Source organism: Scardinius erythrophthalmus, assembly GCF_964197995.2.
Source record: "Scardinius erythrophthalmus genome assembly, chromosome: 18".
Lineage (NCBI taxonomy): Eukaryota > Metazoa > Chordata > Actinopteri > Cypriniformes > Leuciscidae > Scardinius > Scardinius erythrophthalmus.
Window position 1 is genome coordinate 38,924,851 of NC_138238.1, and position 25,000 is coordinate 38,949,850.

At 41.3% G+C, this 25,000-nt stretch overlaps 1 protein-coding gene across 2 annotated transcripts in view; it reads right to left on the reverse strand.

The window, feature by feature from the left end:
• The window catches only part of abcc3 (ATP-binding cassette, sub-family C (CFTR/MRP), member 3), a 112,686-nt gene that overhangs the window by 13,526 nt on the left and 74,160 nt on the right, over positions 1 to 25,000 (reverse strand). Inside the window, exons 21-27 of one of the 2 annotated variants that reach the window (XM_081392991.1) lie at positions 21,154 to 21,310; positions 19,322 to 19,529; positions 14,215 to 14,525; positions 7,100 to 7,299; positions 4,752 to 4,878; positions 3,176 to 3,277; positions 1,703 to 1,849 (exon numbers count right to left, since the gene is read on the reverse strand). In XM_081392991.1, coding sequence (XP_081249117.1) covers positions 1,703 to 1,849; positions 3,176 to 3,277; positions 4,752 to 4,878; positions 7,100 to 7,299; positions 14,215 to 14,525; positions 19,322 to 19,529; positions 21,154 to 21,310 — 1,252 coding nt within the window. Of the gene's footprint in view, positions 1 to 1,702; positions 1,850 to 3,175; positions 3,278 to 4,751; positions 4,879 to 7,099; positions 7,300 to 10,321; positions 10,636 to 14,214; positions 14,526 to 19,321; positions 19,530 to 21,153; positions 21,311 to 25,000 lie in introns of both variants that reach the window. The other variant, XM_081392990.1, reaches the window with a different exon arrangement.

The window sequence follows — 25,000 nt, forward strand, 5'->3', positions numbered from 1 at the left end:
CTGAGCTGAGGGAGTGAGTGGAGGCGGGGCTCATTAGAACTGCGCATACTAAATGAGGCAAGGGTGTCGAGATACATTCAAGATATTTAAAGGCATCAAGATGAAAAACATTTAAATATGTCAGTTTGATGATCAAAGATGAGGTTTAAGCAAGCGGCAACATTCTGATCTGAAAAATGAAGCCTACCCGGAAGTGCGAAAAACTGCAATACATCTAAAATCCGCAAGAGGGAGGACCCAAAAGGGAGCAAATGTCCATAGACCCCATGTTAAAATGTCCGTTTTCACAGCATAAATTCATGTTTTTACAGGTTGGTCCCATGGACTTTTATTGTATTTTTCGATAGGTTCCGAGTGCCTGACAACCATGAGGGCTGTTAATTTTTTCTAACTCGTTAGTTTAGATCGTATTTAGATATAAAATGTATGACAATAAGGGCGTGGTTAACTTTGGTTGACAGCTGACAAGGCAGCGCCAAGGAGAATGACAACATAAGAAGCGCCATTTTTTAACACAGTTGACATATAATACTACTGTTTCTGTATCATGAAATGTAGTTTTAAGAGTTTTTCAGGCGAGAATGTAGTTGTTTAAAGCTCAAATCTGTGGTTTATTTATAAAGATTTATGAAAATTGTATCCAGTTGTGAGATCCAGCGATGACCGGGCGCTCGGCGCTCATGTACCCCGCCTGGAACAGCCTTTCCTCGGCTAGTCGTTCTGAGGTTTGCCGCTGACTCTGGCGTCTCTGTAGTGGTTAAACATGAGATATAATTCGTCTTGTGTGTATCTAACGGGCGATTTTTGGTCTCGTGAATCTATAATTTGTTCCCTGGCCAATCGTTTTGGCTGAGGGGAAGTTTCATAACTTTATAAGCTATTTAACTTTACCGTTGTATGGTTAGACTAGAGCGCTGACTTTGTATGTTTGACTGAATTGTTTGCTTTATTTGTATAGCTTCTTGTACCTTTTACTTATACTTTTATAATAGCTAATATTGATAAAACTGAAATTTAACAAAAAGAGACTGGGTTGAGTTTTGTCATTTTAAATTTTAATACAACGAATATGATATGTAATGTTGTTTACTGCAACATCTGTTGTTTAGTACAAATGCACATATTGCCTGGACCATATTCAAATGTTTAATATTTTTATATTATATTTAAAACGAAAAGAGGCAGGTTTGTGTTTTATATTTCGTTTTGTTTTTTGTTTTTATAAATAGGCTAACGTTATGTGCAGTGAATATAATCAATACGCGTTCCCTGAACCACATTTGTGTGGCTATAATGTTTAAGATTTCTTTAAATGAAAATTAAAAGAGTTAGTGTGGTGTTTTATAACATATTTTGTTGCCTAAAATACACACAGATAGCCGGAGTAGCAGAGCGAGCGAGTGACGTGCGCTGCGTCAGAAGGTGGGCGGGGTTAGGATTTCCCAAGATTTTCCAAGATGGCGCCGCCCATACCCCCCATAAACGGCTTCAAACCCGTTCTTCAGAAAGTCTATGGGTGACGTCACAGACGCTTTGTCCATATTTTTTACAGTCTATGGGTTTAAGGGATAAAATGATTGACTACAGGGAGACTTTAAGCTTCTTTTGACAGCTGATCCACATGCCAGGCTTAAAACAGATGTAAACCTGACAGATCTACAGATGTTGGCTCTATAAGCGTTGAAGAAGCGAGGCTCCTGACCTTCTCTCCTCCCTTGACCTTCAGAGAGACGTTCTTCAGCACCAGGTCCAGTCCTTCTCGATATCTCACGCTGTAATCCACGAACTCCACGTTTCCCTGGGGAGGCCAGTCTGACGGCGGGCGCTTGTCCGGCACGACCCAGGGAGCCTGTGGAAACACACGGTCCAGTTTAATCTCTTACATCAAATGAGCTCACAAGAAACCGCAAACATCATGTTCTTCCTCAGTGTTTCTGTCCTGTTTTCCAGTACAAACATCCATAAATCATATATATGTCTGTGTGTGTGTGTGTGTGTGTGTGTGTGTGTTTAGCTATACTTAGGACTAAGGACAGTAAAATTTGAGATTCCCTACTTTGTAAGGACTTTTTGCTGGTCCTCACAAGAAAAATGTATTAATAAACATAATAAAATGTGTTTTTTTTTTTAAAAAGCTAGTGTGTGTGTGTGTGTGTGTGTGTGTTTGTTTTTGTGATTAATGAGGACAGAAATTTGCATAATGACATGGGTGTTACAACGTATATTACTTTTATAACGTTATAATATTCAAATGAGCTCTTGCTCATGATGTTCTTCCTCAGTGTTTCTGTCCTGTTTTCCAGCACAAACATCTAAACATTCATAAAATACATTTATCTGAAAAGCAAAATGACTGAAGATATTAGAAAAAAGTGAGTTCATGATTAAAACAAGAACAAATTACTGTCAATGGGGTCAGAAAAAAACAGTTTTATTTCTTACTTTTTACTTGTTACTTAATTTAGGGCTGGCTGATATTCATTTAACATTAATAGGGAAGGAAATGCTTTTCACATATTAGAGCTTGAGGATGAATGTAAACATGTATATTTGTTTGTTCACTATTAATTTAGGGCCCCATGAAATTCATTTTAATTTCCACTAAATTCTGTGTTTTCCATTTTATTTATTTGTTTGGGATTCTGCCTTTAATGATTTAAGACAACTTTATATACATTTATAAGCTTCTAAAATGTCATCAAATTGAAATATAACAATTAATTTACAACAAAACATTGCGTTTTTATGTTTTGGCAAATAAGATGCTGCACAACAGAACTGTATACATTTAAAACATGGATGAAAGAATATTTTATAATTGGTTGTATGATATTCCTTAGAAATATTATTATTATTATTACTTTGAGAAGTATATTTTAGTATACGGCAGTGTCATAATTTCTTCACGTTAAACCAGACTTTTATTTTAAAATTTTCTCGTGAAGATCTTTGAGTTTCAGTTTCAGACAGTAGTTTTTCTGAAATTAAGCTTGTGAAGTGACTCTGGAGATTAAGACACTTATTTTCCTAGTTATCTACGGTACTCACGACATCACTATGCGACATCATTTTCACAGTGCTGTGTAAAGCGGACCAGATTTCATGCTGATGTTCAAGAGCAAATCAATCAGATGTTTATTCTTAAGAAAATGAGCATGTGTTTGTTGTACTGTACCTCAGTCGGTGTTTCTGAATACTCCTTCACTCTTTCCACTGCTACTATGTTGCTCTCAAGGTCAGAGGTCATCCTCACCATCCAGTTTAGGGACATAGTGACCTATACAGTCGAAGTAAAAAGTGTTGTTGCAGAATACAGGCGCTTGTAGTGGAAAAAACACTATGCATTTCTCCCCTGATCCTCTGTTTCATAATCTTATATTAAATGTGGCATTGCATACTGAAAATATTGTTGGCTCTGTATTATATTGCTTATGCTTGTCTGTAGTAAGTCACTTAGGATAAAAGCATCTGCTAAATGTATACAGTACATGTCAAGTCTCTTCTGCTCACCAATGCTGCATTTATTTGATCAAAAATACAGTAAAAATTGTGAAATATTATTACAATGTAAATCATCTGTTGTCTATGTGAATATATAGTAAAGTGTAATTTATTCCTGTGATCAAAGCTGAATTTTCAGCATCATTACTCCAGTCTTCAGTGTCACATGATCCTTCAGAAATCACTCTAATATGATGATTTGATGATCAAGAAACATTTATGATTATTATCAATGTTGAAACCCGTTCAAAAGTTCAAAAGGGTCAGTAAGATTAAAAATCATAATACTTTTATTCATCAAGGATGCATTAAATTGAACAAATCTCCAGAGTCACTTCACAAGCTTAATTTCAGAAAAACTACTGTCTGAAACTGAAACTCAAAGATCTTCACGAGAAAATGTCAAAATAAAAGTCTGGTTTAACGTGAAGAAATTTAACGTGGTTTAACCTATTTTTTACAGTCTATGGGTTTAACGTGAAGAAATTATGACACTGAAAGTAAAGACATTTATAATGTTACAAAAGACTATTTAAAAAAATGCTGTTCTTTCGAACTTTTGAAAGAATTAAAAAAAGAAATAATTTTTTTATCAGTTTCCACTGTTTTCAACATTGATAATAATATTAATTTGAAGAACCATTATTAATAATTAATAATGCAGCAAATCAGCATATTAGAATGATTTCTGAAGGATCATGTGGGATAAAATTGCACAATATTTCACAATATTCCTGATTTTATTGTATTTATTTTTCAAAATAAATGCAGCATTGCTGAGCAGAAGAGACTTCTTTTAAAAATATGAAACAATAAACATCAACTTTTGACCAACAGTGTAAAATTAAATATTTCTCCTATGTATTTAAGTCTCATGTTATTTGTGTAAATTATGGAAGCTTGTTTCCGCCACAGAATAAAAAAAAAAAAGTAATTGCGACTTTTTCTCACAATTACATGTTACAAATATAGATATATAATGTAAGCAATTGCGAGAAATAAACTTGCAATTCTGACTTTATATCACACAATTGTGAGATAAAAAGTCGCAATTATCTTTAAAAAGGTTTTATTCTGTGGTGGAAACAAGCTTCCGTTATAAATGCATCATGAGATGTAGTGAAAATGAAAAAGAAATGTTTTCATGATAAACAACAGTATGAATACACCAATGTTAGAGCTACAGATGTACACTACTATATGAACTATAACACATGACTAGTGATTATAATACATGAGTGTGTCTGTACCTGTAGAGCGTAGGACACTGACAGACCCACCAGACCAGGATTCAGTTTATCCTTCCCGACCGCAGCGAACAGAGCAGCAAACAACACAATACAGTTCCCGATAAACTCGATCCGAACCCCCAACCACCTGTTTCGCATCCAAACACAACACTGTAAGACTGAGCGACATTTTAACAGAGACATTTCCCACAAAAGCCAGTAAAGAATGGAAGACGCTGGGAAAATCTGCATGCATCCGAACGACTTGCGAGTTATAGTCAGAATTGCGAGACATAAAGTCGCGATTGTGTGATATAAAGTCGCAATAGTGTGTTATTAAGTTGCAATTGTGTTATAAGGTCAGAATTGCGTCATATAAAGTCGCAATTGCGTGTTATAAAGTCGCAATTGTATTATAAAGTCGCAATTGTGTGATATAAAGTCAGAATTGCGTGATATAAAGTCAGAATTGCGTGATATAAAGTCAGAATTGCGTGATATAAAGTCGCAATTGTGTGTTATAAAGTCGCAATTGTGTTATAAAGTCGCAATTGTGTGATAAAGTCGCAATTGCGTGATAATAAATGTTGCAATTGCGTGTTATAAAGTCAGAATTGCATCATATAAAGTCGCAATTGCATTGTGTTATAAAATCAGAATTGCGTGATATAAAGTTGCAATAGTGTGATATAAAGTCATAATTGAGAGATATAAAGTTGCAATTACGTGTTATAAAGTCAGAATTGCGTGATATAAAGTTGCAATTGCGAGTTATAAAGTCAGAATTGTGTCATATAAAGTTGCAATTGCGTTATAAAGTCAGAATTGCGTGATATAAAGTTGCAATTGTGTTATAAGGTCAGAATTTGCGAGATATAAAGTCGCAATTGCGTTGTGTGTTATAAAACCAGAATTGCGTGATATAAAGTTGCAATAGTGTGATATAAAGTCATAACTGAGAGATATAAAGTTGCAATTACGTGTTATAAAGTCAGAATTGCGTGATATAAAGTTGCAATTGCGAGTTATAAAGTCAGAATTGCGTCATATAAAGTTGCAATTGCGTTATAAAGTCAGAATTGCGTCATATAAAGTTGCAATTGAGTTATAAGGTCAGAATTGCGTTATATAAAGTTGCAATAGTGTGATATAAAGTCAGAATTGCATGATATAAAGTCGCGATTACGTGATATAAAGTCGCAATTACGTGTTATAAAGTCAGAATTGCGTGATATAAAGTCAGAATTGTGAGATATAAAGTCAGAATTGCGTGATATAAAGTTGCAATTGTGTTATAAGGTCAGAATTGCATGATATAAAGTCGCAATTACGTGATATAAAGTCAGAATTGCATGATATAAAGTCAGAATTACGTGATATAAAGTCAGAATTGCATGATATAAAGTCAGAATTGCGTGATATAAAGTCAGAATTGTGAGATATAAAGTCAGAATTACGTGTTATAAAGTCAGAATTACGTGATATAAAGTCAGAATTGCGAGATATAAAGTCAGAATTGTGAGATATAAAGTCAGAATTGTGAGATATAAAGTCAGAATTGTGAAATATAAAGTCAGAATTGTGAGATATAAAGTCAGAATTGCGTGATATAAAGTTGCAATTGCGTTGCGTGTTATAAAGCCAGAATTGCGTGATATAAAGTTGCAATAGTGTGTTATAAAGTCAGAATTAAGTCATATAAAGTTGCAATTGTGTTATAAAGTCGCAATTGTGTGATATAAAGTCATAATAGTGTGTTATAAAGTCAGAATTGCGTGATATAAAGTCGTAATTGTGAGTTATAAAGTCAGAATTTTGTGATATAAAGTTGCAATTGCGTTGTGTGTTATAAAACCAGAATAGTGTGATATAAAGTCAGAATAGCATGATATAAAATCGCAATTACGTGTTATAAAGCCAGAATTGCGAGATATAAAGTTGCAATAGTGTGTTATAAAGTCAGAATTAAGTCATATAAAGTCGCAATAGTGTGTTATAAAGTCAGAATTGCGTGATATAAAGTCGTAATTGCGAGTTATTAAGTCAGAATTGTGTGTTATAAAGTTGCAATTGTGTTATAAAGTCGTAATTGCGAGTTATAAAGTCAGAATTGTGTGATATAAAGTCGTAATTGCGAGTTATAAAGTCAGAATTGTGTGATATAAAGTCGTAATTGCGAGTTATAAAGTCAGAATTGTGTGATATAAAGTCGTAATTGCGAGTTATAAAGTCAGAATTGTGTGATATAAAGTTGCAATTGTGTTATAAAGTCAGAATTGCGAGATATAAAGTCGCAATAGTTAAATGATTAAAGTCGTAATTGGCAAGTCTGCATGCATCCGAGCGAGTGTGAGCGAGACCGAACCAACCTGTTGGACACGATACCAGGGTAGTAACTCTTTTGGTTCTCATCCACTTTCATATCGCTCATGAGAACGAAGGCACCGTGGCGCCCGTACGCGCGGATCACGCTAGTGCCCGTGATGGTCTCCGAAAAATGAGAATATATAGGAGACCTACTGACAGACTCCAGCCTCTTTAGCTGACGAGACGTGGCCACATAAAACCTCTACGGAGGAAAGAACAAGCGATTACACAAACACACAACAGCAGGAAGATTACATATTTATACATGTACGAATGAGTGAGGATTCAGAAAACACGCTCGTCATTTGACAACATGCATTTTTGGAAAAGTCTTGTAGGAAAATTTCAAAATGCTTTAAAATTAAGATAATATTGTAGGTTTGTCTGAACTCTAGGAATGCTTGGTCAGTTTATTACTAACTAAGAGACTAATTACAATAATACTGTTTATAATAAGCCTTATCAAGATAAATGTGAAATATTTCATGAGCTTCTATATAATAATTTTATATATTTTCTTTAAAAAAAAATCTTATGCACAATACAGTGACATACATTATTAAAAAATGGTATGTTTCTGAAAGAGTCTCTTCTGCTCACCAAAGCTTCATTTATTTGATCAAAAATACAGTCAAATACTGAAATATTATTGCAATTTAAAATATCTCTTTTCTATGTGAATATACAGTAAAGTGTAATTTATTCCTGTGATCAAAGCTGAATTTTCAGCATCATTACTCCAGTCTTCAGTGTCACATGATCCTTCAGAAATCACTCTAATATGAGGATTTGATGATCAAGAAACATTTATGATTATTATCAATGTTGAAAACTGAGATACATTTTATTTTTCAGGATTCTTTGATGAATAGAAAGTTCAAAAGAACAGCATTTATTTGACATAGAATCGTTTGTAAGATTATAAATGTCTTTACTGTCACTTTTGATCAATTAATTCTGAATACAATTATCAAAATTCTTCTGAATATCAAATATGGCAAACTATAATAAACTGTATGTGATTCTAGTTAATCCGCACATTCCGTCATTGAGACGAACCGTTTCAAACATGTTCAATCTTTAATTTAGTTAATTTAGTTTAATTTAGTTTCTAGAATCCTCACCATAAGCACTTTTAATCAAACAATATTTCAGAATGCAATTCTCTTATTTAAATATATAAAAATACCATTGACATTAAGGGATCAAATATAAATGGGATCAAACGCTATCATAATGTTGTAGTGTTTGGTTTGGCTTTGTGCATTTCTGAATATGATGACATCAATAATGTGATATTTTGGCTGCATGCGACAAGCGATTCGCTCAGAAAACACAGAGCGCTTCAGAAAGCCAGTTCGTGCCATGCAAAGATCACGCAAAGAGATGAGGAGTTACAGTACAATCAGGACAGATGCAAGACCAAGTTACAGTTATGCAATGAGAGATTGAGGGTTTAGTACCGAAGAGTTGAGAATCACTGCTCTCCACGACACCAGATAGAGGCCCGTAAACATATCAGACACCGTTATCAATATTAAACTGTGTTACAAACCGTAATGCTGTTTATCTTTCCACTACTTGTCATTAGCATCTGAACTGGTTAGGAAGAACTTCACACTACATTGTTAATAATAGTCTAAATATTAGTAGATACTGACCACCAAACACACTTCTAATGTGGATTATTATTTTCCATATGCCAGTTCTTCCAGTAGAATAACTACATGCCAGGTATGAGTTAAAAGTCCAGTTGAATCACAGTCTGTTACGCGCGCTTGCATTAGTACTGATGAAATGAGGACATTCACACAGCAAAACACTTCACAACTTCATCTACTCCTGCAAAGCTACTGTAACTCTACTGTAAAACACTGTTCTTTACCCACATACTCATACTGTTGATTACATTGTATATCCATACAGGTAGATATACAGCATTATAATGAATAATAATTAATTATTGCAATAATGCAATCATTTATTCAATTAAATAATAATTATTATTATTACTTACCACTAATATCATTGATATTATTAACCAAAATATTAACCGTAATAATAATTTATTGCTATACTTTATTAAATGATATGTAGATATATTTAATAATAATGATAAACATTAGAATTATTATAAGTAGTCATTATTTAATAAATGATTGCAATATTCTATTATTATTTTGTTGTAATAAATTAAATCATATAATAATTATTATCATTATTAGTAGTAATATACTTAAACATGAACTTTATTAAAATAATGTAATCAATTATTGCGCTAAAGTATTATTGTTGTTGTGAATAATAATAATAAATGATTGCAAAACTAATGATCATCATAATACTCATAATCATATTAATAATTTATTAAATAATATAAAATATTATAATTGAAATATTATAAGTAGTAGTTGTAGTAGCAGTATTATATAATTTAACAAATTATTGCGATAAAGTATTACTATTATTATTCATTTCTTGCAGTAATTTATTAAATTATATAATAAAAACATATAATTATTATTAATATTATTATTATTATTAATAGCAGTATTATATTATTTTACATATTAATGCAATAATGTATTATTATTTTCTTGCAGTAATTTATTAAATTATATAATCAAAATAATTCAAATTATTAATACTATTATTAGTAGTAGCAGTAGTATTTTATTTAATACATTACTGCAATAATTTATTACCACTATTATTGTTGTTGCTGCTGTTGTCAATAATAATAATAATAATAATAAAATGATATTTAAATGATATAATTATTACATTAATATATTAAATTATATAATATTGTTATCATTATTCTTATTAGCAGTGGTAGTAATAGTATATAATTAACAATTTATTGCAAAAAATATCATTATTATTATTAGCAGAAGAAGTAGTAGAATATAATTAAATACATTATTGCAAAAATGAATTATTATTATTATTACTTTTACTCAAATGATTAATAATTGGATATAAAACAGAAGGAGTGTATTCTTTGGGTAAAGAACAGCTTCAGCTGAGAGTTCAGTGAGTCGAGTCTCTCCGTTCGTTCACCAGAGTCTCGACTCCCTGACCGCACCAAAACCCAATGACCAAACCACACACACGGTGTAAAAACTACAACACTACGACAGTGATAATAATGCAGCTAGAACAGAACATCAACACATGTTAGCATGCTGTATTAATGAGTTAGCAGACTTGTTCCTATTTACCTGGACCCACCAATAGAACAGCATTAACGGCACTATGACTATGAGGAACATAGGGGTGAGGACAGAGCAAACGAGCAGCACATTTACTGTGTACCAGAAAGTGCGCATCCAGATATCAATATTATCTGGAATGAGCGAGTCTATAGTGTCCACGTCTTTGCTGAAGCGGTTCAGGACCCGGCCTGAGGGAGTGGCCTCGAAAAAGGCCTGTGGCGCCCTCAGGATGCCCTGGAGCATGTGGAGGTGTGTGTGGCGGGCCGCCTTCAGTGTGCTGTACGCCCGGCACAGTAAAGCGTTGGCCAGAATCAGCACACCTGTGCACAACGACACACACAACGAGGAAGAGGAGGGTTAGTCCGGTTTAGCCCTCGCTCGTCTGATTCACACTGGCTCGTCAGACAGGCTGCTAGGGCTGGGCTTCCACGCCGGCTTCACCATTACCTTACATTTCAGCTTTGATTCACAAGTTTGCGATTTGATTCAATTCCGATTTTGATTCACAAGCTTGTGATTTGATTCAATTCCGATTTTGATTCACTAGTTTGCGATTTGATTCAATTACGATTTTGATTCACAAGTTTGAGATTCGATTCACTTTCGATTTTGATTCACAAGCTTGTGATTTGATTCAATTCCGATTTCGATTCACAAGCTTGTGATTTGATTCAATTCCGATTTTGATTCACTAGTTTGCGATTTGATTCAATTACGATTTTGATTCACAAGTTTGAGATTCGATTCACTTTCGATTTTGATTCACAAGCTTGTGATTAGATTCAATTCCGATTTCGATTCACAAGCTTGTGATTTGATTCGATTCCGATTTTGATTCAAAGCTTGCAATTTGATTCAATTCCGATTTTGATTCACAAGTTTGAGATTCGATTCACTTTCGATTTTTTATTCACAGGCATGTGATTTGATTCAATTCCGATTTTGATTCACTAGTTTGCGATATGATTCAATTCCGATTTTGATTCGCAAGTTTGCGATTTGATTCACTTCCGATTTTGATTCACAAGTTTGAGATTCGATTCACTTTCGATTTCGATTCACAAGCTTGTGATTTGATTCAATTCCGATTTTGATTCACTAGTTTGCGATTTGATTCAATTCCGATTTTGATTCACTTCCGATTTTGATTCACAAGCTTGCAATTTGCATCAATTCTGATTTTGGTTCACAAGTTTGAGATTCGATTCACTTTCGATTTTAATTCACAAGCTTGTGATTTGATTCAATTCCGATTTTGATTCACTAGTTTGCGATTTGATTCAATTCCGATTTTGATTCAGAAGTTTGCGATTTGATTCACTTCCGATTTTGATTCACAGGCTTGTAATTCGACTAAATTCCGATTCTGATTCACAAGTTTGTGATTCGATTCACTTTTGATTCACAAGCATGTGATCGATTCAATTCCGTTTATAATTTTCTGATTCACTTTTGATTTCGATTCACGAGCATATGATTCGATTAAATTCCGTTTTTAATTCACAGGCTTGTAATTCGACTAAATTCCGATTTTGATTCACAAGTTTGTGATTCGATTCACTTTCTGATTTCGATTCACGAGCATGAGATTCGATTCAATTCCGTGTTTAATTCACAGGCTTGCAATTCGATTCAATTCCCATTTTGATTCACAAGCTAAAGCTGTATCTACATCTAAAGACATCTAAAGCTCAATATTGTACCCAGCCCTACAGTCTGTGTGTGTGACGCTACGACTGGAGAAACACTGAAACTGAACTATGGTGGATGTCCGTATGCAAACACACACACACATCTGGGAGAGAAACACACTCAATTCAAATGCAGGAACTGATAACTTCAATGCAAGATCAGCATCAGCCAAATGCAGAAATGTGAAAGACAGAAAATGTACATCATTCCCTGCCCGTGTTTATGATTCTCAGATATGAACATTGACCAGGGGTGCGTTTCCCGAAAGCATCGTTGGCCAACTATGGTCGCAAGTTCATCGCAATGTCCATTGAACTCTATTGGTAACGACGGAACTTGCGACCATAGTTGGCCAACGATGCTTTCGGGAAACGCACCCCAGGCTCCTCAGAAACAATCCGAGAATTTGTAAAAATAAAAAGATTTTACATTATACTATATAAAATGAAATCTCATCGCTCAGACACACTACCGTTTAAAAGTTTTGGGATTTAAAAAAAGAAGAAGAAATTATTACTTTTATTCATCAAGGGCGCGTTAAATTGATCAAAAGTGACATTTATAATGTTACAAATGATTCTATTTCAAATAAATGCTGTTCTTTTGAACTTTATTCATCAAAGAATCCTGAAAAACAATATATGACGGTTTCCACAAACAAATGAACTAATAATCATAAATGTTTCTTGAGCATCAAATCATCATATTAGAGTGATTTCTGAAGGATCATGTGACACTGAAGACTGGAGTAATGATGCTGAACATTCAGCTTTGATCACAGGAATAAATTACACTTTACTGTATATTCACATAGACAACAGATGTTAATATTTCACTATTTTAATGTATTTTTGATCAAATAAACGCAGCTTTGGTGAGCAGAAGAGACTCTTTCAGAAAACACAATTATTCCGAACTTTTGACCGGTAGTGCAATAACAACCTTTTTCAAGGATTTGATGAGAAATGTTTGAGTTCATATTGAAATCTCTCTTTGATCGCAGATCTGATCTGAAATATGAGATTATGCTGGGATCTCAAGATAAACATCTGAGAAGTTTCAGAGCAACAACTGAAATATCAGGAAAATCTCATTTGAGAACTGTAGATAATAACTCGTCAATAACTCGACTAAAGCCCTGCTGTCATCTACAGATGCACCATTTAATAACTCAGAATTATTGGACATAATTTGCATCATCATCATCATCATCAGCGCTAAAAGAAAAGCAGGAGCATTTACACACAAACCACGAGAGTTCATGTGTGTGTGTTGTGTAATGGGTGAAGAGTGCAGACACACGAGCAACAGGAAGTGGGCAGGAGAAACAGGAAGTGAGCAGTCGCACAAGACAAGGCTTCGCTCACACCGCGAGAAATTCCGATTTTTAGGACCGAGTGTTTGACTCGTTCACGGTCACACACACATTATCTGCTAATATTTAATGCATACACTGCAAAACATGATGATCCTCCTCAGTGTTTCTGTCTTGTTTTCCAGGACAAATATCTAAACATTCTTAAATCAAGATACATTTATTTGAAAAGCAAAATAACTGAAGATATTCTTGTTTTATAAAAAGAAAAATGATTAAAAGTTTAAACAAGAACAAAAATCTGCTAATGGGCTCAGAAAAATAATCTTAATCCAAAGGGAAAACTAGATTATGATTCCGAGCATAAACTTGCGTAATTGTGATACATTTTAAAAAATAAAAATGTAAATGCATCTTGATTTAAGAATGTATAGATATTTTTGCATACATACAATAAGATAAAACCAAACAAAATAAGTAAATGTCTCCCGATTTAAAAACGTTTAGATATTTGTGAGGAAACCAAGACAGAAATACTGATTATGTAGAAAATCATATTTTGTGTGTAGAGAATAAGCAAACATGACAGCCGTAGAGCATGATGCACACTTTAAATTATGTTACATATGCATATGTGCACAAAAAAAAAGCTTGATGTCTAAAGTGACCGTGCAAGAATTATCAGATTTAAATTGTTCAAAAAAAACGAAATGCATTTTGGAAAAAAAGTCTGATTTTCCCGGCGGTCGGAACGAAGCCATATAGACTCATGCAGAAGAGGAGAGGGATAAATCGGATGAGGTTTAGACGTCTTTGCACATGCTCAGGAGAATTGAAATGTTAAGGACCGCCCCGGACTCGTCCAGAATCTGCAATAAAAGGGAGGAAATACCTGGACAAAGAAGTAAATCAAGGCCAGAGGGCCAATGACCAGAGCGAATATGGGTGTGCTGCAAATGATAACAATCATGGTGGACACGGAGGCAAAGAAGGTGCCCAGGAACATGAGCACTGTGGAGGGCAGGACCTCGTCGATCACGTAAATGTCCTTGGAGAAGCGGTTGATGATCCGGCCTATGGGAGTGGTGTCAAAGAAAGACTGTGGCGTGTGAAACTGGTTGTCCAGCAGGGCCTGATGAAGCTTGCGGGAGCCCTGGATTTTCCCCAGAGCCAGAGTAAATGAGGAAAACATGACCAGGACGCCTGTGTTAGAGGGACCAGAGGAGGAGGAGAGCGTCACTACACACACACACACACACCTACAGGGGGCGCCAGAGGTGGAGGAGAGCGTCCCTACACACACACACACACACACACACACACCTACAGGGGGCATCAGAGGAGGAGGAGATCGTCACTACACACACACACACACACACACACACACACACACACCTACAGGGGGCATCAGAGGAGGAGGAGATCGTCACTACACACACACACACACACACACACACACACACACACACACACACACACACACACACCTACAGGGGGCGCCAGAGGTGGAGGAGAGCGTCCCTACACACACACACACACACACACACACACACACCTACAGGGGGCGCCAGAGGTGGAGGAGAGCGTCCCTACACACACACACACACACACACACACACACACACACACCTACAGGGGGCATCAGAGGAGGAGGAGATCGTCACTACACACACACACACACACACACACACACACCTACAGGGGGCGCCAGAGGAGGAGGAGAGCGTCCCTACACACACACACACACACACACACACACACACACACACACACACACACCTACAGGGGGCGCCAGAGGAGGAGGAGAGCGTTACTACACACACACACACACACCTACAGGGGGCGCCAGAGATGGAGGAGAGCGTCTCTACACACACACACACACACACACACCTACAGGGGGCGCCAGAGGAGGAGGAGATCGTCACTACACACACACACACACACACACACACACACACACACACACCTACAGGGGGCGCCAGAGGAGGAGGAGAGCGTCACTACACACACACACACACACACCTACAGGGGACACCAGAGGGAGCAGGAGAACACACACACACACACACACACACACCTACAGGGAGCACCAGAGGGAGCAGGAGAAAACACACACACACACACACCTACAGGGGGCGCAGAGCATCACTACACACACACACACACACACACACACACACCTACAGAGGGCGCAGAGCATCACTACACACACACACACCTACAGGGGGCGCAGAGCATCACTACACACACACACACACACACACACACACACACCTACAGAGGGCGCAGAGCATCACTACACACACACACACACACACCTACAGGGGGCGCAGAGCATCACTACACACACACACACACACACCTACAGGGGGCGCAGAGCATCACTACACACACACACACACACACACCTACAGGGGGCGCAGAGCATCACTACACACACACACACCTACAGGGGGCGCAGAGCATCACTACACACACACACACCTACAGGGGGCGCAGAGCATCACTACACACACACACACACACACACACACACCTACAGAGGGCGCAGAGCATCACTACACACACACACACACACACCTACAGAGGGCGCAGAGCATCACTACACACACACACACACACACCTACAGGGGGCGCAGAGCATCACTACACACACACACACACACACACCTACAGGGGGCGCAGAGCATCACTACACACACACACACACACACCTACAGAGGGCGCAGAGCATCACTACACACACACACACACACACACCTACAGAGGGCGCAGAGCATCACTACACACACACACACACACACACACCTACAGGGGGCGCAGAGCATCACTACACACACACACACACACACCTACAGGGGGCGCAGAGCATCACTACACACACACACACACACACACCTACAGGGGGCGCAGAGCATCACTACACACACACACACACACACCTACAGGGGGCGCAGAGCATCACTACACACACACACACACACCTACAGAGGGCGCAGAGCATCACTACACACACACACACACACACCTACAGGGGGCGCAGAGCATCACTACACACACACACACACACCTACAGAGGGCGCAGAGCATCACTACACACACACACACACACACCTACAGGGAGCACCAGAGGGAGCAGGAGAAAACACACACACACACACACCTACAGAGGGCGCAGAGCATCACTACACACACACACACACCTACAGAGGGCGCAGAGCATCACTACACACACACACACACACACACCTACAGAGGGCGCAGAGCATCACTACACACACACACACACACACCTACAGAGGGCGCAGAGCATCACTACACACACACACACACACACACCTACAGAGGGCGCAGAGCATCACTACACACACACACACACACACCTACAGAGGGCGCAGAGCATCACTACACACACACACACACACACACCAACAGGGGGCGCAGAGCATCACTACACACACACACACACACCTACAGAGGGCGCAGAGCATCACTACACACACACACACACACACCTACAGGGAGCACCAGAGGGAGCAGGAGAAAACACACACACACACACACCTACAGAGGGCGCAGAGCATCACTACACACACACACACACCTACAGAGGGCGCAGAGCATCACTACACACACACACACACACACACCTACAGAGGGCGCAGAGCATCACTACACACACACACACACACACCTACAGAGGGCGCAGAGCATCACTACACACACACACACACACACACCTACAGGGGGCGCAGAGCATCACTACACACACACACACACACACCTACAGAGGGCGCAGAGCATCACTACACACACACACACACACACACCTACAGAGGGCGCAGAGCATCACTACACACACACACACACACACACACCTACAGAGGGCGCAGAGCATCACTACACACACACACACACACACCTACAGGGGGCGCAGTGCATCACTACACACACACACACACACACACCTACAGGGGGCGCAGAGCATCACTACACACACACACACACACACCTACAGGGGGCGCAGAGCATCACTACACACACACACACACACACACCTACAGGGGGCGCCAGAGGAGGAGGAGAGCGTCACTACACACACACACACACACACACACACACACACACCTACAGGGGACACCAGAGGGAGCAGGAGAACACACACCCACACACACACACACACCCACACACACACACCTACAGGGGACACCAGAGGGAGCAGGAGAACACACACACACACACACACCTACAGGGGACACCAGAGGGAGCAGGAGAACACACACACACACACCTACAGGGGACACCAGAGGGAGCAGGAGAACACACACACACACACACACACACACACACACACACACACACAACACTCGCTCGTTTCTCAAGGAAAGGAGAGATTTTGAGGAATGTTAATGCTGCTCTTTTCCATAGAACGAGAGATCTTACTGTATCACATGATTTCAGTAAACGAAGTTACGTCACGAGTGTTTCCATGTTCTCTGTGAACCCATACAACACTGTCTATACATGATCTTTACCTGTGAGTTTTACACATCTGTAGACATTTAATGACACATCTGTATAATAACGAGTTATTGGTCAATATTCTCAAGGAAAAGGAGAGATTTAGAGGAATGTTAGTGCTGCTCTTTTCCATATAATGACAGACTGTTATGTCATGAGTGTTTCAATGGTCTCTGTGAACCCTGTATATGATTTGACCTGATCTCGGATCAGTTTTATACATTTGTAGACATTTAATGACTCATTTATATAATAACGAGTTGTGGTTATTGGTCTGATTAACCAAGATCTCCATTAAACAATGATTTAATAAAATAACACATTCTATAGAGACGCTTCATGCTATTTGTTGTTATGCTAGATGATTTGTTAATTGCACTTAATAAAACAAATTAAGCACTGAAACAATTATTGGGTCAATGACAAATATAGGAGTAAAAATGTAAAATTAATTTGCAAAGAACTATTTGTATTCACATTGGTGAAAAACTTTTATACTATTTTATACCAGAGCAAAGGCAGACACTGTAAAGCAAGGGCTGAACATTCCGAATGTGTTGCTCGTCAAACTAAACATTATATAATTAATTAATTAATTAATTAATTAATTAATTAATTAATTAATTAATTAATTAATTAATTATTAAAATATATTAATTATTTTAGTCTAAATGCAGTTTAAAAAAATGGATGATACAATTCATAAAATTAAATATATATATTATATATCATACCTATAAATTAATTTTTAATATATACTTTTCTATATATATATATATATATATATATATATATATATATATATATATTATACATATATAGACACACACACACACACACACACACACACACACACACACACACACACACACACACACACACAGACGATGTGACAAAATCAATGACAAGTCACAGCCAATCAGAAGAGAGTGTGGGCGGAGTCTCAAAAATTTTTATATATTAATTTAAAACATTTTTTTAACTCTCTTGAATTCATATAAATTACTATTTAAAAAATATTATGTTTATGGAGAGTTGCACCACATGACATTTTAAAACTTGTCATGAAAAAATCATTTTAATACATTTAATTATAATCTTATATAATGTAATGTAATGTAATATAATATCTAATAATAGCCTATAATGTAATATATTAGTACTGGGCACTAATACAATTTAATATATTTATAAATTTTTTTTATACATTTAAATTTTTATTTATTTATCTTGACACAGTCCTGAGAGCCAATGACATCATTTCCTGTATATTTACTGCATTTATTCATTATTTTTATGAGTTTTGTTTTTGAAGCTTGACATTCTCGTTCACTGCAACCTGTCATTAAACAGAAAAGAGTCTTTATAATCTCTCATATTCTTCCTCAGTGAAACAGCATGTGTGTTTGAAGGGATGTGAGCAGGTGTGTGTCAGTCAGTCAGTGTGTATTGTGTGGTTGATCACATGACCGCACCTTGAGAAATGCCCAGCGCCGCGTACACGCCGACCCTCATATCCACGCGCTCCTGCGTTCGGTTGTTCAGCGCGTCGTTGGTCCATTCGCTGAGCCAGAAGTTCGCTCCGATGGCAGCGGCGCTCTGACAGCCGTAGAGGAAACAGATGAAGAGCGACAGCAGAGGCCCCACAGCCTTCATGTACTCCCAGTACACCTTCATCTTCACCTGCACACACACACACACACACACACACACACACACACACACACACACACACACACACACACACACCTTCAGCTTCACTATCAGCTTCACCTACACACCTTCAGCTTTACCTACAGTGACACACACACACACCTTCAGCTTCACTATCAGCTTCACCTACACACACACATTCAGCTTCACCTACAGTGATACACACACACACACACACACACACACACACACACACACACACACACACACCTTCAGCTTCACCTACAGTAAACACACACACACACACTCACACACACACACACACACACACACACACTCACCCGCCTGGTCTCAGTGGTCTCCGCCTGGATCAGCTTGTTCTCCTTCTCACACACACTCACAGACACACTCACACACACACACACTCACACACACACACACACACACACACACACACACACACACACACACACACACACACTCACCCGCCCGGTCTCAGTGGTCTCCGCCTGGATCAGCTTGTTCTCCTTCTCACACACACTCACAGACACACTCACACACACACACACACTCACACTCACACACACACACACACACACACACACACACACACACACACACACACACACACACACACACACACTCACCCGCCCGGTCTCAGTGGTCTCCGCCTGGATCAGCTTGTTCTCCTTCTCACACACACACACACACACACACACACACACACACACACACACACACACACACACTCACACACACACACACACACACACACACACACACACCCCCCACACACACACACACTCACCCGCCCGGTCTCAGTGGTCTCCGCCTGGATCAGCTTGTTCTCCTTCTCACACACACACACACACACACACACACACACACACACACACACACACACACACACTCACACACCCCCCCCCCCCACACACACACACACACACACACTCACCCGCCCGGTCTCAGTGGTCTCCGCCTGGATCAGCTTGTTCTCCTTCTCACACACACACACACACACACACACACACACACACACACACACACACTCTCACACACACACACACACACACACACACACACACACACACACTCACCCGCCCGGTCTCAGTGGTCTCCGCCTGGATCAGCTTGTTCTCCTTCTCACACACACACACACACACACACACACACACACACACACACACACACACACACACACACACTCACACACACACACACACACACACACACACACACCCCCCACACACACACACCCCCCACACACACACACACTCACCCGCCCGGTCTCAGTGGTCTCCGCCTGGATCAGCTTGTTCTCCTTCTCACACACACACACACACACACACACACACACACTCACACACACACACACACACCCCCCCCCCACACACACACACACACTCACCCGCCCGGTCTCAGTGGTCTCCGCCTGGATCAGCTTGTTCTCCTTCTCACACACACACATACACACACACACACACACACACACACACACACACACACACTCACACACACACACACACACACTCACCCGCCCGGTCTCAGTGGTCTCCGCCTGGATCAGCTTGTTCTCCTTCTCACACACACACACACACACACACACACACACACTCACACACACACCCCCCCCCACACACACACACACACTCACCCGCCCGGTCTCAGTGGTCTCCGCCTGGATCAGCTTGTTCTCCTTCTTCTTCTCCTCCTTCTCCACCTTTGGCTCTGAGTGTTTTCTCTCACTGCATCGTCGGCGCCGCGACATTTTCTTCGGGTTCTCCGGGTCATTCGACATGATGCTGATCTGCCTGTGAGCGACAGAACAACACTGATATATATACTGTAATCTCAGACAGTAATCTCACACACACACACACACACACACACACACACACACACACACACACACACACACACACTCATCTGCCTGGGAGGGACAGAACAACACTGATATATATACTGTAATCTCAGACAGTAATCTCACACACACACACACACACACACACACACACACACACACACACACACACTCATCTGCCTGGGAGGGACAGAACAACACTGATATATATACTGTAATCTCAGACAGTAATCTCACACACACACACACACACACACACACACACACACACACACACACACACACACACACACACACACACACACACACACACACACACACACTGTCACGGGTTGGGTAAATACAAAAAGGTGCAAGGACTCAAGTGCAGAGAAGAAATATTTATTAATAAAAGAAAAGCTAAACACAAAACAAAACCCACGAGGGGGAAAACATAGCTAGTAAATACAAAACCAAAAACAGAACAAGAACTTACTGGGGAATCACAGGAAACATTAGACAATGAACCGACACAGACTGCAAACAAGAGGGGACTTATAAAGGGAACTAATCAAGAGGGAACAGGTGGAAAAACTCAAACAATAATCAGATAACAAGTGGGAGGGATCAGACAATGACATGAGCACATGGCCCAAAATAACAAAACACCCATGTGCAGCACAAGACAGGACAGGCATGTGACATTACCCCCTCCCTACGGAGCGACTACCAGACGCTCCATCAGACCAGGGCGGGGCGGGAGGAACAGACCAGGGCGGGACGGGAGGAACAGACCAGGGCGGGACGGGAGGAACAGACCAGGGCGGGACGGGAGGAACAGACCAGGGCGGGACGGGAGGAACAGACCAGGGTGGGACGGGAGGAACAGACCAGGGTGGAGACTCTCCTTCGGGCGGCCAGGGCGGAGCAGACTGTCCATCGGGCGGCCAGGGCGGAGACTTCCCCTCGGGCGGCCAGGGCGGAGCAGACTGTCCCTCGGGCGGCCAGGGCGGAGACTTCCCCTCGGGCGGCCAGGGCGGAGACTTCCCCTCGGGCGGCCAGGGCGGAGACTTCCCCTCGGGCGGCCAGGGCGGAGACTTCCCCTCGGGCGGCCAGGGCGGAGACTTCCCCTCGGGCGGCCAGGGCGGAGACGACCCCTCGGGCGGCCAGGGCGGAGACGACCCCTCGGGCGGCCAGGGCGGAGACGACCCCTCGGGCGGCCAGGGCGGAGACGACCCCTCGGGCGGCCAGGGCGGAGACGACCCCTCGGGCGGCCAGGGCGGAGACGACCCCTCGGGCGGCCACGGCGGAGACGACACCACCGGCTCAGGAACAGGAACAGACACCACCGGCTCAGGAACTGGAACAGACACCACCGGCTCAGGAACTGGAACCACTGGCTCAGGCACTAGAACAGACACCACCGGCTCAGGAACTGGAACAGACACCGGCTCAGGAACTGGAACCACTGGCTCAGGAACTGGAACAGACACCACCGGCTCAGGAACTGGAACAGACACCACCGGCTCAGGAACTGACACCACCGGCTCAGGAACTGACACCACCGGCTCAGGAACTGGAACAGACACCGGCTCAGGAACTGGAACCACTGGCTCAGGAACTGGAACAGACACCACCGGCTCAGGAACTGACACCACCGGCTCAGGAACTGACACCACCGGCTCAGGAACTGACACCACCGGCTCAGGAACTGACACCACCGGCTCAGGAACTGACACCACCGGCTCAGGAACTGACACCACCGGCTCAGGAACTGACACCACCGGCTCAGGAACTGACACCACCGGCTCAGGAACTGACACCACCGGCTCAGGAACTGACACCACCGGCTCAGGAACTGGAACTGACACCACCGGCTCAGGAACAGACACCACCGGCTCAGGCACTGGAACTGGCACCACCGGCTCAGGCTCAGGAACAGACACCGGCTCGACGGCGGCCATCTTGTCAGGGGACACAGGCTCGGCAGGCGTGATGTGAACAGGCTCGGCGGCGGCCATCTTGTCCAAAGACACAGGCTCGGCAGGCGTGACGTGAACAGGCTCGGCGGCGGCCATCTTGTCCGAAGACACAGGCTCGGCAGGCGTGACGTGAACAGGCTCGGCGGCGGCCATCTTGTCCGAAGACACAGGCTCGGCAGGCGTGACGTGAAAAGGCTCGGCGGCGGCCATCTTGTCCGAAGACACAGGCTCGGCAGGCGTGACGTGAACCGGACTCGGGATCACCGGAACTGGGACCACCGGAACTGGGACCACCGGACTCGGGACCACCGGAACTGGGACCACCGGACTCGGGACCACCGGGACTGGGACCACCGGGACTGGGACGGAGGGAGTCTTCCTTCTCCTTCGTTTCGGGACCACCGGAACTGGGACCACTTGACTCGGGACCATCGGACTCGGGATCAACAGAACTGGGACCACCTTCCTGGCCATTCTCTCCTGATGGCGAATAAGACCCTCCACCATCGCCTCAAAAGTGACCCCGTCAAACGCCGATCGGATCAGCCAGTCCATCGGTTCGTCGAGCGCATGATTAAATAAGTCTTTACGAGCCTCCACGTCAAGATTCAGCCCCTCAGCTGCGCTACAAAACACGTGACTGAATTCTCTCACCCCCGTCCCCTGCTGACGAAGGGAGATTAGTTCCTGAAATTGGAGAATCCGCTCCCAGTGCGGACAGGAGACTGGTTGCGCCCCCTTTCTCCGCTGAGTCCTCATTGGTCGGTTCATTCTGTCACGGGTTGGGTAAATACAAAAAGGTGCAAGGACTCAAGTGCAGAGAAGAAATATTTATTAATAAAAGAAAAGCTAAACACAAAACAAAACCCACGAGGGGGAAAACATAGCTAGTAAATACAAAACCAAAAACAGAACAAGAACTTACTGGGGAATCACAGGAAACATTAGACAATGAACCGACACAGACTGCAAACAAGAGGGGACTTATAAAGGGAACTAATCAAGAGGGAACAGGTGGAAAAACTCAAACAATAATCAGATAACAAGTGGGAGGGATCAGACAATGACATGAGCACATGGCCCAAAATAACAAAACACCCATGTGCAGCACAAGACAGGACAGGCATGTGACACACACACACACTCATCTGCCTGGGAGGGACAGAACAACACTGATATATATACTGTAATCTCAGACAGTAATCTCTCACACACACACACGCACACACACACACACACTCATCTGCCTGGGAGGGACAGAACAACACTGATATATATACTGTAATCTCAGACAGTAATCTCACACACACACACACACACACACACACACACACACACACACACACACACACACACACACACACACACACACACACACACACACACACACACACACACTCATCTGCCTGGGAGGGACAGAACAACACTGATATATATACTGTAATCTCAGACAGTAATCTCACACACACACACACACACACACACACACACACACACTCATCTGCCTGGGAGGGACAGAACAACACTGATATATATACTGTAATCTCAGACAGTAATCTCTCACACGCACACACACACACACACTCATCTGCCTGGGAGGGACAGAAGAAAACTGATATATAAACTCTATTAATATTGATGATTTTAAGATTTTAAGAAATTTTCTGATTATTATTTTA